The sequence below is a fragment of the Pelophylax lessonae genome, assembly GCF_965119305.1.
Source record: "Pelophylax lessonae genome assembly, chromosome: 5".
Lineage (NCBI taxonomy): Eukaryota > Metazoa > Chordata > Amphibia > Anura > Ranidae > Pelophylax > Pelophylax lessonae.
Window position 1 is genome coordinate 170,250,092 of NC_138772.1, and position 18,155 is coordinate 170,268,246.

At 41.5% G+C, this 18,155-nt stretch overlaps 1 protein-coding gene across 1 annotated transcript in view; it reads left to right on the forward strand.

The window, feature by feature from the left end:
- CAPN7 (calpain 7) overlaps window positions 1–18,155 on the forward strand; it is a 136,735-nt gene that overhangs the window by 64,905 nt on the left and 53,675 nt on the right. Inside the window, exons 7-9 of the mRNA XM_082257541.1 lie at window positions 1,860–1,986; window positions 10,717–10,802; window positions 17,861–17,954. Coding sequence (XP_082113667.1) covers window positions 1,860–1,986; window positions 10,717–10,802; window positions 17,861–17,954 — 307 coding nt within the window. The remainder of the gene's footprint in view (window positions 1–1,859; window positions 1,987–10,716; window positions 10,803–17,860; window positions 17,955–18,155) is intronic.

Consider the following 18,155-nt stretch of genomic DNA (forward strand, 5'->3'; position numbering starts at 1 on the left):
ACCAGACAAATATGATCTCACAATAAGGAGATCAATATCGCTTTGTGTATTCCGTCTTAGGGAGCTGACGCTCTCACCATCGGATCTCTCAGGAGTTTAGCGACCCCATCAGCCAATTCCAACAGCAATGTCCCCGCTGTGAGATTGTACACTTAGCTACTATTCTGCCATCATGCTTCGGCAAAGGTATATATTAAAAGCAAAGGAAGAGATCTCATAGTGCTATACTATAGCAAAATGGATTTATTTAAAAAGAAATACACTTACAAGTGAAGAGAAGTATAAAGCAGTAAAAAAAACTCGCGATCGCGATGTCCTTGAGCGTGCCCGTGCATGATGACGTTACAAAGTTAGCTCTGCCCGACGCATTTCCCCCATACAAGGTGACAGCGCACATTTTTTTTTTTAGTTAATGTTTATACTCATTTTTTTGCGTTACCTAATATCTGTAAGACTCAGATGTTCCTAATCTCTCTAAACGTCTTCTTTGCCTTTTATTCTTCTACATGAAGAAACCTTTGGCTTTTATCTAGAAATCCTCTAACTTTAGATAGTTGGATATGGATTGTCAACCAGGTGCTCCAACTCTACAAACTAACATATGAGACATCTGACTGCCGAAGCAAATTTGAGAGGCTTTGGTTTCCCTGGCTGGTCTCACTAAATACTATACCTTTTGGATGTTACTATAATCCAAGAAATTATACCTTAATGATTCTCATCTTTATATCTAAACGAAACAATATTCTATGTGTGTAAAGAGATATTTTTAAGACAAACAAGACACTGTATTGGTTGTAATACCTATGTGGATATCAAGCAATATGATTACTTTTAAAACCCTATACTATAACTTCCACGGTATGCCGTACCCTCCAGGGATGTTAGAGTACTTGTCAGGTGTCATCTTCCACATGGAATGTTAATTGCTGTCCTCTCTCTGTATAGTATAGTCCTATTGTACCATTCTATACTAATATAGAGTCAGGTCCATAAATATTGGGACATCGACACAATTCTAATCTTTTAGTGGAAGGTGCCATATGATGGAATCTGGGCTATATGGATGCACTTTGAGAGATTTGTTGAGGGCTCTACAAATCCAATGCAGCTGGGTGGAGGCCTTGGTGCAGATCTAAAATTCTCAGGTGGGATTGTAACTCTCAGCTAGACTGGAAACGCCATGTATTTTCCTAAGATGCAAAAAGAGTTTTTTGGTGCAAGGCACCAGTTCCCTGCGCTCAGAGAGGTGTAGTTACTAGTCCTCCTTATTAGGGTCTTTCCACTGTTTCTAGAGCTGTGGACTCGATAACCCAGGATAAATGCTGCGACCTTGCTGCCCTTTATATGACCAGGGAAGTCTGGAAATACTGCAAACAACAAACAAACACAGGGGCGCACGGGCCTAGTGCATTATCCTTTGATTGGTTTATTTAAAAGAAAAAAGATTAAAAATACTCACAAACGAGTTATTGGTTAAAAGCATATCACATAAGGAGCGCAGTCCTCAGTTGTGTGATCCGAGGGTAAGTTGTCCCTTGAATTCGTAATGGCTAACGCGTTTCGAGGCTTAGCCTCTTCCTCAGAGCCTGATCACACAACTGAGGACTGCGCTCCTTATGTGATATGCTTTTAACCAAGAACTCGTTTGTGAGTATTTTTAATCTTTTTTCTTTTAAATAAACCAATCAAAGGATAATGCACTAGGCCCGTGCGCCCCTATTTTCCTAAGATGCCTATATATATATGTATATAATATAAACCTAGATGTTTGGCTATTCTTCAAGAAAGTTCAGTTTGCTTTTACCATAGCAATTTAACAAGATTGTGAAAAGCACTTAATATATTCTCTTCTTCAGGGACAGGTATGGCAAGTTGGCACTATCCCCCAAACAGAAAGCCATGTTTTCCAGGTGGGTGAGACCAGACGAATTAACCAACAACCCTATCATGATCTATACTGTGTCAAGTTTCAGCATTAAGCAGGTAACAGCTCAAATTATTTTGTTTTTAAACATACCCAGGGGAATTCACAAAGATTGCTGCTAAGTTGTAACAAGCTCAGTTTCTTATAAATGGAACAAATAGACTCAAATTCACATACGTGGTACAGACACCTGAATCTTTATTAAACTGACAGAACTGGTGCAACAAGTCAAAAATAGGTTTTCGAGCAGTAATAAACCCAAAAAGCAAACATTAGATGTTAGATCTTAGATGTGATGGCTGTATCAGTTTCCTTTTAAGGCTTTCTTTCTTCAATTTTTATCTGGTAATCCATCCAGCAAGTCTGTAGTTTTTTACAGCACAAGCTCTCCAGCAGAATGTATCAGATTACTTTGATGAGACAAACCACTTAACACTGACAGTGATTAAAATGATCAGCTTTTTTTTCTTAATGTAAAACCTTTGTCCCAAAAGGAAAAAATGTTTTGCTGTAACTGATTATAAAGTGTGAGCCAGAGTTGGCTTCACATTGTTAGTGGTTCTAAATCTGCTAATGCATTGAACACTACCCCCCCCCCCCCCCCCCCAGATTGACAATGCTGCTGCCTGATGTACCTCCTATTCTAATTCGCCCAGAGTTGTGTCTCAGTAATACAGGAGGTGTGTTGCAGACTAAATTGCCAGGTGAAAAAAGCCAAAGAAAAGAAAACTGATGCAGCCACCACATCTTATGAACATCTTATAGTCCTTGTACAAAATTGGTTGATAATTTCTATTGTCAGGAGAAATTAAATTAGTTCTAAACAAAATGATTTGATAATAAAGTGTAGTGTATCAATACACGGTTTCATAATATGTGTTGGAGAATGTGTAAACAGCTCTGGTAATCTGACTTTTAGCTGTCACTGGGGTTGGTTTACCGATAGCAAATAGACTGTGCACTTTGTATGTACAGTTGCACTGCTTTTCCACAGAGCTTAGTGAATGTGGTGAAGCTTCACTTTATAAAGAATATCCATTTGGTTGCAAGGAAAATAAAAAACAGACTTGTGCTTGCACGTGATTGAATGATGGAATTCAATAGAGAAACAACAGCGGGGGTGCGCTATACGCAAGCATCAAACTCACTATGACCTAAAACTTCACTTTTATTCATAATTGTCTAAAACTCATAATGTAGAAATTGAAAGAAAGTCATAAGGATGTATACATTATGAGTTTTAGACAGTTATGAATAAAAGAGGCTGGTGAAGGAAGCAATTGGTTCTTCCGAAACGCGTTCCATGTATACTGTGAACCATTCTCCTCTGGTGCTCACCCAGGGCAGTCCCGTTTTTTGCCCCCCCCCCCGCTTGGCAGTTGTCCCCGGTTAGTTCTTGCCCTTAAACCAGATAGCGGCTCCAGTCTTCACACCCTCGACACCGCTCTCCAGGATTTCAGCGTGGTTTTTCATCTGCCTTCGTTCCACCTGCCAGTGGCAATCCTGCCCTCCGACTCCGCTCGCTGAGCTGCCCATTGATTCAACCTGTTAGCAACCACAGCCATCCATCCACCCGGATGAGTAATCAGACAGCATCCAGACTTGCCTGTGTTAATATACACTGTATATCGGCTTTTCTAGGCCAGTATTGAGTAGACAGCCTGAATCCTCATAGTATTGGTCATTCTGTGAGCTGAGCAGACACATTTAGATACCATGTTTATACTCCAGGTCTTGGACTACAACAATGTATGGGCTTTATTTTTGATCTGTCTCTCATTGTTTCTTTATAATAATTTGTTTCCCTAATCACATTTTTGGAAATAGTTAGGAATCTTCAAGTGCTTGCCTCTTCAAACGGAATAGCCACTAATTATTTTATTTTCCCTTTTGTGCTGTGCAGCTGTGGGCCAGTTTTATAATATTATTTAAGGGGGTATAATTCTTGCGCTGTCCTGTAGGTGTATAAAAGATATGTATCCTCAATGCCGCAGGTACTATTGCTGCTAACCACGCAAGTAAGGAATGAGATAAATGGGGGGGGGGGGGGGGGGGGGAGTACCGCGCTTTGAAGGTTGTATGTGCTATAAGGTGACTAAGTGATAAATAAATAGATAATCCCACTAGTGTATGAAATTCATATAAACAATCGATCAATAATAATGGTGAATGTGTAAAGTCACAAAATATAAATAGTCCCACTGGTGTAAAAAATTCATATAAACAATCAATCAATAATAATGGTGAATATGTAAAATCACAATACAGCACGTGATATATTTAAACATAAATGTATAGATATGTCTCAACAAACAGTGCCTATGGTGATAAATTGAATAGTTATAAGCTGGTGATAAAATCCAAAACATCCAAAAAAAGTGCTCTATGCTCAATTTTCTAAACTTTATATAAACAGGTGGCAATGGTGATATGGATGTCTATATACAACGCATCATAAAGTGCTCAAGTGTGATAATACTATAAATCTTCCTCCTCTGTGTTATAAAAGAAAAAGATCTTCCTCCTATACACTCAGTGCATACGGGTGCTCTTCGGTGCACGTGACCAATAGGTGTGCTATATGCTCACCTCCATGTCTTAAATCATGTGGATCATCTTTGTAGGATCTATCAGGGAAAATACTCCTTTCACCTCTCCTCCTCTGGATTTATGCAGGAGATGATGGTGGCTAACGGTGTACTTCTTTACAATGGGGGTCCACTTATGGGATCTCTGGTGGTACCTCAAATCTCAGAAATAAAGGGGCCCATATAGTGAAGTATTGTTAATCCTTTTTATTAAATATATAAAGATTTCCACTCGCATAAAACACTGCAAAATGCGCTTCTCCGATGCAGGACTAATCCTTCCCGTTCTCCGCTACGTCACTTCCGGTGCTCGTGAGAACGGGAAGGATTAGTCCCGCATCGGAGAAGCGCATTTTGCAGGAAGATTTATAATATTATCACCATTTGGGACACTTGAGCACTTTATGATGCGTTGTATATAGACATCCATAATTCCATATCACCATTGCCACCTGTTGATATAAAGTTTAGAAAAGGTCACCAATTGAGCACAGAGCACTTTTTTTGGATTTTATCACCAGCTTATAACTATTCAATTTATCACCATAGGCACTGTTTGTTGAGACATATCTATATATTTATGTTTATGTTTAAATATATCACGTGCTGTATTGTGATTTTACATATTCACCATTATTATTGATTGATTGTTTATATGAATTTTTTACACCAGTGGGACTATTTATATTTTGTGATTTTTACACATTTACCATTATTATTGATCGATTGTTTATATGAATTTTATACACTAGTGGGATTATCTATTTATTATCACTTAGTCACCTTATAGCACATACAACCTTCAAAGCGCAGTACTCCCCCCCCCCCCCCCCCCCCCCCCCCCATTTATCAGTTTTATAATATATAACTGGATTGGATTGAGCGCCTAGGAAAAAATATTTTTTTTTTTTTTTTTTTTTTTTTTTTTTATGAATAAATGTGAAGTGTTAGGTTATAGTGGGTTTGTGCACGGTATAGCGCACCCCTGCTGTTGTTTCTCTATTATTGTTTCCCAAGTAAAGACCAAGGTTACAGTATGAGTATACATCAGGTAGTTTTCACCACATTTACTAAGCTCTACAGCTATGAATTTGGTTATGTGGTTTGAGATGCAAGAAAACAGGTCTAAAGTGGTAGTAAACCACTTTTTAAATCCTGCAAGGTAAAGCCATAATGTGCTAATATACATCGCATACTAGCACATTATGTGAAACTTACCTTAGAACGAAGCCCCCCCAGCGGCACGCTGTCACCGCTGATGGCACTTTCATCCTTACCCAGTCTTCCTTCCGGGTTCGCTGGGTGAGTGGCCGGAGCAGTGATGACGTCACTCCCGCACATGTGGGTGGGAGCTGCCATTCATGGCACAGTACTCTGCAGGAACGGCACGGTATGCTGTTTCTTCAGTGCGCATGTGCTGGTGGCGTCACCGGCTGCATCAAAACTTAAATATCTCCTAAACAGTGCAGGTTTAGGAAATATTTACTGTACATATAGGTAAGCCTTATTATAGGCCTACCTATAGGTAAAAGTCACGAATGAGAGTTTACTCCCACTTTAAGTGATAATGAATTAGGTACACGGGTGACATGTAGCTGCATAACTCCAGATTTCTAGAGTAAATGTGATTGTGAATTTCCCTACTGTTATTATCCTATATCTCTTCTATTGAAAATATGAGTAACGTATATTGAGTAACACTCTGAACAAATATAATATTCAGTTGTTATCATTTTGTGCCAAAGTACCTCACTACGTAATGCTCGCTCAACAGTGACTGACGTTTTAGTGGACATCATGCCTATCTAAATGAATATGCTCCGCGTCATCTAAATATGAATAGCAGAAGACAGTAAACCAGATGCTGTGTGTTACTGTATTTGTAGTTGCCTTCCACATCACACTGCACAGCATAGGACACTAGTCTGAGCTTTTCTTCCTCCTTACTGCTCCTGTATAAATGGATAATACAGCACACGTTATCACCTAATGCAATAAGGAACACAGCAAATCTCACTAAAGCTGGCCATGCAGGCATAGCCTGCTGGGATGGTGCCATCAGGGCCACCCACATATTGAGTTTAAGTTAATTTAGCAGAAAACAGCCAAATTGGACCTGTGTATAGCCAGCCTTAAGCAAAACTTTACCTATAATAACTTGATAAAAAATAATGTTCTTTAGCAAAGAACATACATTTTTTTTTTCTTCCATTTATTATAATTTCAAGATGAAAGTACAAAACAGAGCCTTTGAGCGTTCTCAGGCTGGAACATACATTTTTAATTGAAAATTATACTACTGAAATTAGTGTGTGCTGTAAATTGCCTCCAGCATTGTTCCTGTTTGTTCTTGTTGGAAGCTGCCATTTTGCTGAAGCCCAGAGCCTCTGAGCAGCAGTAAATCTTTTGGCTTTAGGCTGTCAGCAGATCTGCATCTACATTTTTGGCACAGTGCCGGAAAATAGAAAGCAACTGAGCATGTGCAGAGTAGGGTGAGACTGTGTATTACTGGATTTTAAACCGTGTAGGCATTTATTGTTAATGTTTTTTTTTATAGCAATAAATGCAAAAGGGGCCAGCCTAAAGTGATCTAGCAGGACTTAAAGGTTAGTCCAGGCAAAACCTAACTAATACTAAACCTGCTCTGTGCCACATTCTAAACCTAATTTATCTAACCCTGTAAAGCAAAAATCGCTATACTTATCTTTTCTGCACCCGATCCGGTCGGGTCTCCAGTGACAAAAGCTGTGTGCAGGAGAGGACATACAACGGCTGTAAAATGAAGGGGAAGTGACATCAGCCGTAGACTTACTATGGGGCTTCTGTTGTCGAGTGCCTCTCCTGCACCCGCTTCTATGCTGAAGCCGCCACTGACAACTCAGCGTGAGACTGGACCGGATGGGCTGCAGAATAGGTAAGTACAGTGATTTTTGCTTTACAGGGTTAGATTAGGTTTAGAATGTGGCACAGAGCAGTTTTAGCATTAGGTTTTTGCCTGGATTTATCCTTTCATTTTCTGACTAAAGTTCCACTTTAAGAAAAAACTCTACATTCACACCGAGATCATTGCAATAAATGACAGAACTGTTAACTACAGTGATTGACACCTTCTGAGGAACTTAAAGGAGTTATAAAGTCAGAAGGTTTTTTATCTTAATGCATTCTATGATAAAAAGCCTTCTGCCTCCCCAGCACCCCCTAATACTTACCTGAGCCCCAGCGATGTCCACGAGTCCCTCTGCCGTCCAGGACTCTCCTTCCTGACTGGCTGAGACACAGCAGCGGCGCCATTGGCTCCCGCGGCTGTCGAACAAAGTCAGTTAGCCAATCAGGACTGTGAGGGGGTGGGGCCAAACAGCAGCTCCGTGTCTGAATGGACACACAGAGCTGCAGCTAGGCTCGGGTGTCCCCATAGCAAGCTGCTTGCTGTGGGGCACTCGACAGGAGAGAGAGGACAGTAGCAGTGAAGAGGGACCCGAAAAGAGGAGGATGTGGGCTGCTCTGTGCAAAAACACTTCACAGGTAAGTATAACATGTTTGTTAATTAAAATAAAATAACACTGGACTTTTCAATCACTTTTATCTTTCAAATCCACTTCAAAGACAATGCTTTTCAACAATACATCTAGAATTGGAAACAGAAATGCACTCACTAAAAAAACATAGAAGGTGTTAACAGAATATAATTCAAATATTTGCTCTGAACCCAAAAAACTGGTTAATGCTAACCGTACACAGATATGTTCTCTTAATTAGTGGTACATGCTGGCTTTTTTTTTTTTTTTTTTTTTTGTCAAAGGTCAACAATTGACTGGGATAGTTTGGAAAGAATTAATCTTGTGCAAAGTATGTAATAAAGAATTCAGCAATGGCTGTTTTAAATGAATGCTGCTTGTTTTTTTCCTGTGCATTGCAGGTGGCAATGTAGTCATCTGTCTGATTCCAGTGCTCATTCTTGTGTGCAAAAATACATTCCTGGCTGGGTAGTGAGTGGAATATTATCAATTTACAACTAACCCTAACTTCTTTACCATTACACTGACCCTTATGCCTAACCTATAGCCTCGATAATGGGGCATCATCATATCATTTGTTTTAGGAACAGCGGTGGTTAATGCAAAAGCATTTAGAACAGCGTTTCTTAACCAGGGTTCCTTGAGCAATGAAGAATTGCCAGCTCCCAGTAATCCCAGATATCAATAATATTTTTACCTGTGTGTAAGGGGGGGGGGGGCAGTTTTCCTACTGGTTAACAATGTAAAAGTGTCCTTCTCATACTGCCCATTAATTTAAGGGGTTCTTCTTCCGATGGCCACCAATGTAATGGACCTCTACACTGACTACCGATCTAAGAAGGCACTTTTCCACTGACCACCAATGTAAGGGGCACTATAACTTTCACATTTTTTTTTTGGTCATAATTATTTTGTTCCCTTTTATGATTGTTACTACTTTCTTCGAACAGGGGAGCGTTAGCCCCCGTTCACACTGGGGCGACCTGTGAGGCGACCTGGTCGCCTCACAGGTCGCCTCCCATAGGGAAGCTGCGGACCCGTTCTGATAGGAGCGACACAAGTCGCTCCGACTCAGAAAAAGGGTCCGGAGCTTCTTTGGGGCGACCAGGAGGCGACCGCCATAGACTTCAATGTTATGAAGTCCGTGGCGGCCGCTCCGAGGTCGCGGCGCGCTGCTCGCACCGCGACCTCGGAGGTCGCGGTCCGAAGTAGCGTCGCCCCAGTGTGAACGGGGGCTTAAAAAAAATTGCTCCAGGTGTCAAATATACTAGATACATTACATTCTTTATTGTTTTGTGTTTTTATTGTTTTATTTTATTGTATTTACAACCCTCTGACCAAGCAAATGTGCCATTAGTTAGAGATGTAAAAATTTTAGTAGTGGTTACCCAAGACATGAAAATTATTTTAAGGATTCCTCTGTATTAAAGGCTAAAGCTGGCCATAGACGGTTTGAATCTCAGCCAGGTCAGCAGGAACTGGCTAAGATCCGAATCATGTATGTGCAAGCTAAATGAACCCAAGTTGATCGATCGATCAACTTGGGTACAGCCAGCCTGTCGGATTTTACAAGCAAATATTACCAGTGGCTATTATAACCGCTAGCAGTAATCCCTGTGTTCTCCCAGCGGGGATTGCTCCCCCCACCCCCCCCCCCCCCCCACAAAGAAAACACAATTCCCCCGTTAACACTGACTGTTGATGGGGGAACTGAGTGACGAAGAAGAAAATTGCTCTTTCTATAGCTGGCTGAAGTTCACCTTTTGAACATGTTACATCTTACACCCATATTTAGGGTGTGACATGTAACGTGACAGCATGCAGGGGTTCTTCCCTCCCGCAGTCACTGTCACATTTAAAAAAAAGGCTGGCTGTACGAGTCTCTGCTCGCACAGCCACATCATTTATTCACAGGAATCTGTGAATGATTAAACTATAAGTCCTGTCTACCACCACAGCAGACAGCTTGTAGTTCTCAATAGTCTGCGAGAGCGCTAATGAAAGCCTTTGTAGACCACTGAGACTTCCTCTAGCTTTCCAACAGAAATGCACATAGATGTACTGGTAATATAGTTAAAGGAAGAGTCTGCAGAAGCCTACTGATCTACTGATCGCAAGTGCAATGCTTTGCAGGCTCCTGTGAAAAATAAATGCACATTTTTTTTCCCCTGCAAAAATATGTGCATTAATTATTTTTTTTAAATATAATAAAAAAAAATCCTTTAAAAAGGTTGAGAAAGGCTAATTTATAACTTTGTCCTTAAATTCAGTGCCAGTGGAGACCAGCAGATGGCACTAAAAGAATAATGGTTTCTTAACAGTAAAAAAATACACCTCTAGAAAACCGCATTATATTTGCATGATGGACCTAAAAAGTTGTCATCAAATTTAATTTATTGTCAAATGAAGTTTGTGTGCATCAATGACTGAATCCTTAAGAACTTCTTTAAACAACTGTGTTTAGCATTGTTTGCATCGATACTGATAAGTAACTGTAGTGTAAATTTAGAACAAAAATACAGCTCATTATACTTAATTCCTCACTTTGTATAGATCAGCTTACTTTGAAAACTAGGAAGAGCTTTGCTGCATGTGGGATGAATAACAAATAACTGCTGCAAGAAGTGTCATATTTGTAGATACTAAAGCTGTTAGTAAGCAATGTGTATCTTTTTTTCGTTATTAGACCATAGTGTCAGATTGCTCTTTTGTGGCCTCCCTTGCCATCAGCGCTGCTTATGAAAGACGATATAACAAGAAGCTCATAACAAGGTAAGCATTATTGTGTCATGAGAGTTTGAAGCACATAAATACTATTGTTATTATGGTAATTGGAACTGACGTGTAAAAACATATGAGATATAGGAATCTATTTCTACAAGTCTAAAAATGGGATTTTTGACTTACCGTAAAATCCATTTCTCTGATGTTCATTGACAGACACAGCTTCTCATCTTCTTGACTACGTGGGTTATACTGCCCCCTATAGGAGTAGGACACTAGGTAGAAAATAACTTGACTACGCCTATAGGGCAGTCCCAGGGGGTATACTTTCGCTCTCTGCTATAGGTACAAGGTTTTGTTACAAGCAGTGTCAGAAGAGAAAAAAACCCAACTCCATAGAGGGGTGGGAGCTGTGTCTGTCAATGAACATCAGAGAAATGGATTTTACAGTAAGTCAAAAATCCCATTTTCTCTTTCGTTCATTGACGGACACAGCTCCTCATCTTCTTGATTGCGTGGGCTGTCCCAAAGCAGTGTCAAACATGAGGGGTGGGAACAGCAAAAAAAAAAATACTTCCCAAGGCTAAACATTAGCCAACCAGGTAACATGGAGTTCAAGCATAAAACAACTGGAGCTCACCTGAAAAAAATTAAAACACCCTCAAAGAGGACTAAGTCCTCTAAACAGCAGCCTGCGAAACCTTGCGGCCGAAGGAAGCATCCGCAGATGCCAAAACATCCACCTTCTAAAACTTTGTGAACGTGCGCACAGACGACCAGGTAGCCGCCTTGCAAACCTGCATCACTGACGCCTGATGACGGAAGGCCCAGGAGGCACTAAGTGCCAGAGTAGAGTGCGCCTTAACACGGAAAGGAGGAACCTGACCCTTAATGGAATAAGCCTGAACCACAGTCTGTCTGATTCATCTGGAAATGGTCACAGCAGAAGCAGCCAACCCTTTGCGAGGTACATCCGTGAGGACAAAAAGTCTGACTTTCTAAAAGACTCCGTAGCTGCCAGGTATTGCCCGAACCACATTCAGGGAATGCACAGCAATTTCCTTAGGATGCTTAGGCCTGGGACACAGGGAGGCCAGCACAATGTCTTCATTCAAATGAAAATCAGAGACGACCTTTGGAAAGAACGACAGACATGGACGAAGAACAACCTTATCCCTGTAACCCACCAAGTAAGGCGAATGTCAAAACAGCGCCTCAAGCTCCGACACCCTGCGCGCAGAAGTAATAGCCACCAAAAGGAACAGCGTAAGCAGGGGAACCTCCCGAATGTTTTCAAAGGGAGGCTTCTGGAGAACTGACCACACCAAATTGAGGTCACGCAGCTGCAATAGAGACCGCACTGGAGGAACTGAGTGTCTAACTCCCTGGAGAAAGGTACGCACCAAGGAGTGTGTGGCCACCTGACATTTAAAGAAAACCGCCAAAGCCGAAACCTGGCCCTTGATGGTACTCAAGGCCAGGCGCTGCTCAACCTTGAAGGAAAGCCAAGATCCGAGTCAACAAAAAGGAGTGAGGGTGAACCCTGAGGGATTAACACCATGCAATGTACGTCTTCAAAGTACGATGGTAAATATTCCTAGAAGTAGATTTTCTAGATTTTAATAGCAAAAGAATCAGAGTTGGACAACCCTCTATCCTTTAGCACCTGGCTTTCAACAGCCAAACCGTCAAAGCCAGCGACTGTAAAGCAGACTGGAAGATTGGCCCTTGCGACAACAGATCTTCCCTGAGAGGAAGGCTCCAAGGAGCATCGGCGACCAGCCATACTAGATCGGCGTACCAAGACTGGCGAGGCCAGTCCTGAGCCACTAGGCTGACCTGAATCCCTTCTGCCTCGATACTGCGCAGGAGTCTAGGCAGAAGCTTGAGAGGAGGAAAAGCGTTAATTTAGACGATACCGTCTCTAAGGAGCCAATAATGCGTCTGTGGCGTCGGCTAGAGGATCCTGAGACAGTGCCACAAACCTCTGCACTTTCCTGTTGAGGCAAGAGGCCAACAGATCCACCTCGGGAGTACCGCACCAGAGACACAACTGATGAAACACCTCCGGATGAAGTGACCATTCCCCCTGGTCCAACGCCTGTCTACTGAGGTAATCCACCTGCCAAATTTCCACCCCTGGAATGTGCACAGTCCCCTCCCCCTTCCTGCCCTACCGGGCAGCGTGCTCGGATAAGGGTCTGGTATGGATTTTGGGGGGGACCCCACGCCGTTTTTTCGGCATGGGGCTACCCTCAAATTCCATACCAGACCCGAAGGGCCTGGTTTGGAACCTGGGGGGGACCCCCACGCAGTTTTTTCCCCATTTTTGGCGTGGAGTTCCCCCTCAAGATTCTCACAGTGCAAGTCGATCCTGATCCGACTTGCGGTGCGACTTCCATTCAAATCAATAGGCTCCCATAGGGAACCATTGATTTTGAATGGAAGAAAAAAAAAAGTATAACGTGGCTGAACGTACTTCATCACGTTCGGTCGCGTACGGTCCCGTTTTTGCGTTTGAAACGCCGGGAAACACGCGTTCGAAACGCAAATAACTAACTAAAAAACTTTCCAGAACTCAACTGCCTGCAAATGACTGTAAACGACCCTGTGTACATGGACAGATAAGATAACATGTAGGTGGGTTCAGGGGCTTCTGAAAAAAAACGCCCAACTGCTCCTAAACGGCCATTTACAACGTCCCGTGTACATGGAGCCTAAGATCAAACAGTTTTTCAGCATGTGGAGATATCTCCTGCCTCCATCCTTCTGACATACCAGACCTGAAAGATTGCAGGCAGGGAGTGACTACTCTAAAGCTTCATGCACTATTCCTTTTTTTTTTTTATTCCATAACCCCCCTTTAGTTCTGCAGTTAAACACATTCCATTATTTTACTTCATGATATCTGGTGACAAGCATGGTGCAAGCAATGTCACAGGGGGTTTTGATGGGGTGTTGTACCATCCAAAGACTTGCGTGCCTCCTTCTTACTATTTTGAGCCTATAGTTGATGAAGAGGAAGGGGCTTGGATCTACTGAAGGCAGTATAGTGTTTCTTTTAGTACAGAACATCACATATTGAATAGTGTTCTTTTAGGATGGAAGTACTAACTTTAACTATTTGAATATTCTGTACATCATCTAGCCCCAGTAACCTGGATGGATGGACAATGCAAGGGAATGTAGGTGCATTAGCCCTTGCTATTTTCCTTCTAAGAGATTGGATAGATGTTTTATTTTCTCTAAGTAGCTTCTCAAGAGTTATTTGGAGAGTTTTATGATGAATCATCCCATTCCAGATCTTCTTAACCCAGGAGTATATTTCTTCCAGCGAAGGGCTGTGAATCAGTGAACCTATTAATAACTGACTTTACAAAGTCTTTGCAGTGGAATCATTCCTGGAGTTAATCCTTTCTCGTATACACAGGATTTTGGTTGATTAATGTGCCCATTCCATATTGGTACCCCTTACTTAAGTTTGGCTGATGATGTAGCATTATCCCAGGGAGATAGAGGCAGGACAAGTTTTATTTTCCCTAATCTGCTGGGAAATACTTTGTCATAAAGGGAAGTATGTTCACAGAGTTGCCAGTGTTTTGGTTTGTAAACTGAATTTAATTGGGTACCAGATTGAGTTCAGGTCTCTCCCACTGATGGTCCTCTCTCAGCCTTTCTCTTGTCTCCGCTCACGCCCTTTTAGGTATTGCACATTTCTCTCTTCAATGTTCTATAGTCCCAGTTCACTGTGAATTCTCCCATTAGATATAGTCCAGCCAGTGTGTAATATACAAGCACAGGTCAGTTCAGTGCTGCTTTTGATTTTTTTTTCTGGCAGTAACATCTCCGATATTAGTGAGGGGTTGCATGAAGTCACTGCATTTATTGATCGGTCATATATATGGGGCACTCAAAGTCCCAACCTCCCCTTTCCTTCACAATTGAACCGGGATGGAGTCGCACGGCAATCCCACTGTGCGCCTCATTTAAAGTCCCAAACTTCCCCTCCTATGCAATATATATGGGGCAAGGAAATTTTTTAGCCTGTCTCAATGCTGATACGTTTACTGAACCTTTTATCTCTTATCAGTGTTTATCTTTTTATGCCCTTTCACTTTGAATTCCTGTCATCCTTGGCCCAGTTAGTTTTTCTGTCTTTTATTTTGCCTTGCTTCTATTACTATCCTGATACAAACTGAGCACTTTCACTTAAACATTTGCTGAACTGTGAGCATCCCTGTAGCCGATCCAGAAGCCCAGGGATTTGAAATCACTTCTCTCTCTTCTCCCAATGCTTTTTGGACCAGATGGATTCAATGTGTAGGTGCTGGCCATTCAGATTGCATGTCTGGTTTTAGTTCTGTAAAGGCAAACTAACCGTTTAAAGCGTATTTCCACCTTTGCAGCTAAATTGGGTTTATTTTTACTTATTCCTATATATAGTGCAAATTTATGCCTGACGTAATTCATTATTATCTGGAAAGGTAGCCATAAGGAAAGGTGTTTTTTATTTTTATTTTATTAGTATTTCACCTTTCTGTCCAATCTTTTACTCGAGTATGTCTAGTTTTATTATTTTACTTTGTGCTCCAGTGTGGCATCTTTCCATTAAAACTTTTAATAAATTCAGGCAGAGTGTCTTAGGTTGCAAAAATCATGTTGCATAACAATCACACAAATGTAGCATCACAAAAGTGTGCATGTCGGTGTGCTTACAGATCCTAGTAACAGCCATATAAAATGCTAACAACAATATCAAGTAGTCAGGGAATGCAGAGTTCTGAAGGTGCCCATCCTCAAGTCTGATGATCATCTAATGTCCATGGACACCTAAGGAGAGAAATAATAAGATTAAACAAATACTATTTTCGACAGGGTGCCACCAAGAAGTAATGCTGGCATAAGGCAGGCCATACACGGTGCAAATTGCTTTTTCTGCAGCCACGGGTTGCAGGAACGAAATTTGCACAATTCCTTCATCAACATAGACAGTGCTGACAGGGGAATTCCTCGTGCCGAGCAATTGTTTGCTCCTGGCGGGGGCGGTTGGGGGAAGGTCCCCCCCCCCCCGCGAGAAGGAGAGTGATTATAGGAGCCGCTAGCGATAATCGCAAGATAATTTGGCAGGCTGGTTGTGCCCAAGTTGATTGATTTGATCATCTTGGTACATTCAGCCTGCCCATTAACAGAGTATGGCCGGCCTTAATGACGTGCACCCTGTTAACCCCCCTTTGACATATCCCCTAATTTTGTTACAAATACTAAAGCATGTTCATATCTATTACATTACATTACATAAATGACAGCTGTATTACTAGTTTATACATTTACAGTGGGTACGGAAAGTATTCAGACCCCCTTAAATTTTTCACTCTTTGTTATATTGCAGCCATTTGCTAAAATCATTTAAGTTCATTCTTCTTCCTCATGAATGTACACATAGCACCCCATACTGACAGAAAAACACAGAATTGTTGACATTGTTGCAGATTTAATAAAAAAGAAAAACTGAAATATCACATGGTCCTAAGTATTCAGACCCTTTGCTGTGACACTCATATATTTAACTCAGGTGCTTTCCATTTCTTCTGATCATCCTTGAGATGGTTCTACACCTTCATTTGAGTCCAGCTGTGTTTGATTATACTGATTGGACTTGATTAGGAAAGCCACACACCTGTCTATATAAGACCTTCCAGATTACAATGCATGCCAGAGCAAATGAGAATCATGAGGTCAAAGGAACTGCCTGAAGAGCTCAGAGACAGAATTGTGGCAAGGCACAGATCTGGCCAAGGTTACAAAAAGATTTCTGCTGCACTTAAGGTTCCTAAGAGCACAGTGGCCTCCATAATCCTCAAATGGAAGACGTTTGGGACGACCAGAACCCTTCCTAGAGCTGGCCGTCCAGCCAAACTGAGCTATCGGGGGAGAAGAGCCTTGGTGAGAGAGGTAAAGAAGAACCCAAAGATCACTGTGGCTGAGCTCCAGAGATGCAGTCAGGAGATGGGAGAGAGTTGTAGAAAGTCAACCATCACTGCAGCCCTCCACCAGTCGGGGCTTTATGGCAGAGTGGCCCGACGGAAGCCTCTAATCAGTGTAAGACACATGAAAGCCTGCATGGAGTTTGGTTAAAAAAACACCTGAAGGACTCCAAGATGGTGAGAAATAAGATTCTCTGGTCTGATGAGACCAAAATAGAACTTTTTGGCCTTAATTCTAAGCGGTATGTGTGGAGAAAACCAGGCACTGCTCATCACCTGTCCAATACAGTCCCAACAGTGAAGCATGGTGGTGGCAGCATCATGCTGTGGGGGTGTTTTTCAGCTGCAGGGACAGGACGACTGGTTGCAATCGAGGGAAAGATGAATGCGGCCAAGTACAGGGATATCCTGGACAAAAACCTTCTCCAGAGTGCTCTGGACCTCAGACTGGGCCGAAGGTTTACCTTCCAACAAGACAATGACCCTAAGCACACAGCTAAAATAACGAAGGAGTGGCTTCACAACAACTCCGTGACTGTTCTTGAATGGCCCAGCCAGAGCCCTGACTTAAACCCAATTGAGCATCTCTGGAGAGACCTAAAAATGGCTGTCCACCAACGTTTACCATCCAACCTGACAGAACTGGAGAGGATCTGCAAGGAGGAATGGCAGAGGATCCCCAAATCCAGGTGTGAAAGACTTGTTGCATCTTTCCCAAAAAGACTCCTGGCTGTATTAGATCAAAAAGGGGCTTCTACTAAATACTGAGCAAAGGGTCTGAATACTTAGGACCATGTGATATTTCAGTTTTTCTTTTTTAATAAATCTGCAACAATGTCAACAATTCTGTGTTTTTCTGTCAGTATGGGGTGCTATGTGTACATTCATGAGGAAGAAGAATGAACTTCAATGATTTTAGCAAATGGCTGCAATATAACAAAGAGTGAAAAATTTAAGGGGGTCTGAATACTTTCCGTACCCACTGTATATCATATCCTGGGATTGTTATTTTTTTATTTTGTTTTAGATGCTTTAAATATTAATGACAAAAAAAAGAAGCAAATCAGTGTATTTTGACTGCAAATAATACAGATTTTTTTTCATAATTTTTCTATCACTTAGCATAATCTATCCGCAAAATAAAAAAGGGGAGCCAGAGTATAATCCATGTGGGAAATATATGGTGAAGCTGCACATTAATGGTGTACCTAGAAAGGTAAGTATTGTCCTGTATTTTTATAGGGTATTGGTAATAATCACTGGTAATGTTCTTATGCTCTCATTATGCACTTTTATAAACAACTGGTTACAAGTCATGGCTTTTTTTGGAGATTATACATCTTTTTAGCAAGCTTGAAATGTCTTATTGATTTTCGATCTGTAACTAGGAAAATCATGTTTTTTTTTTTTCCTAATA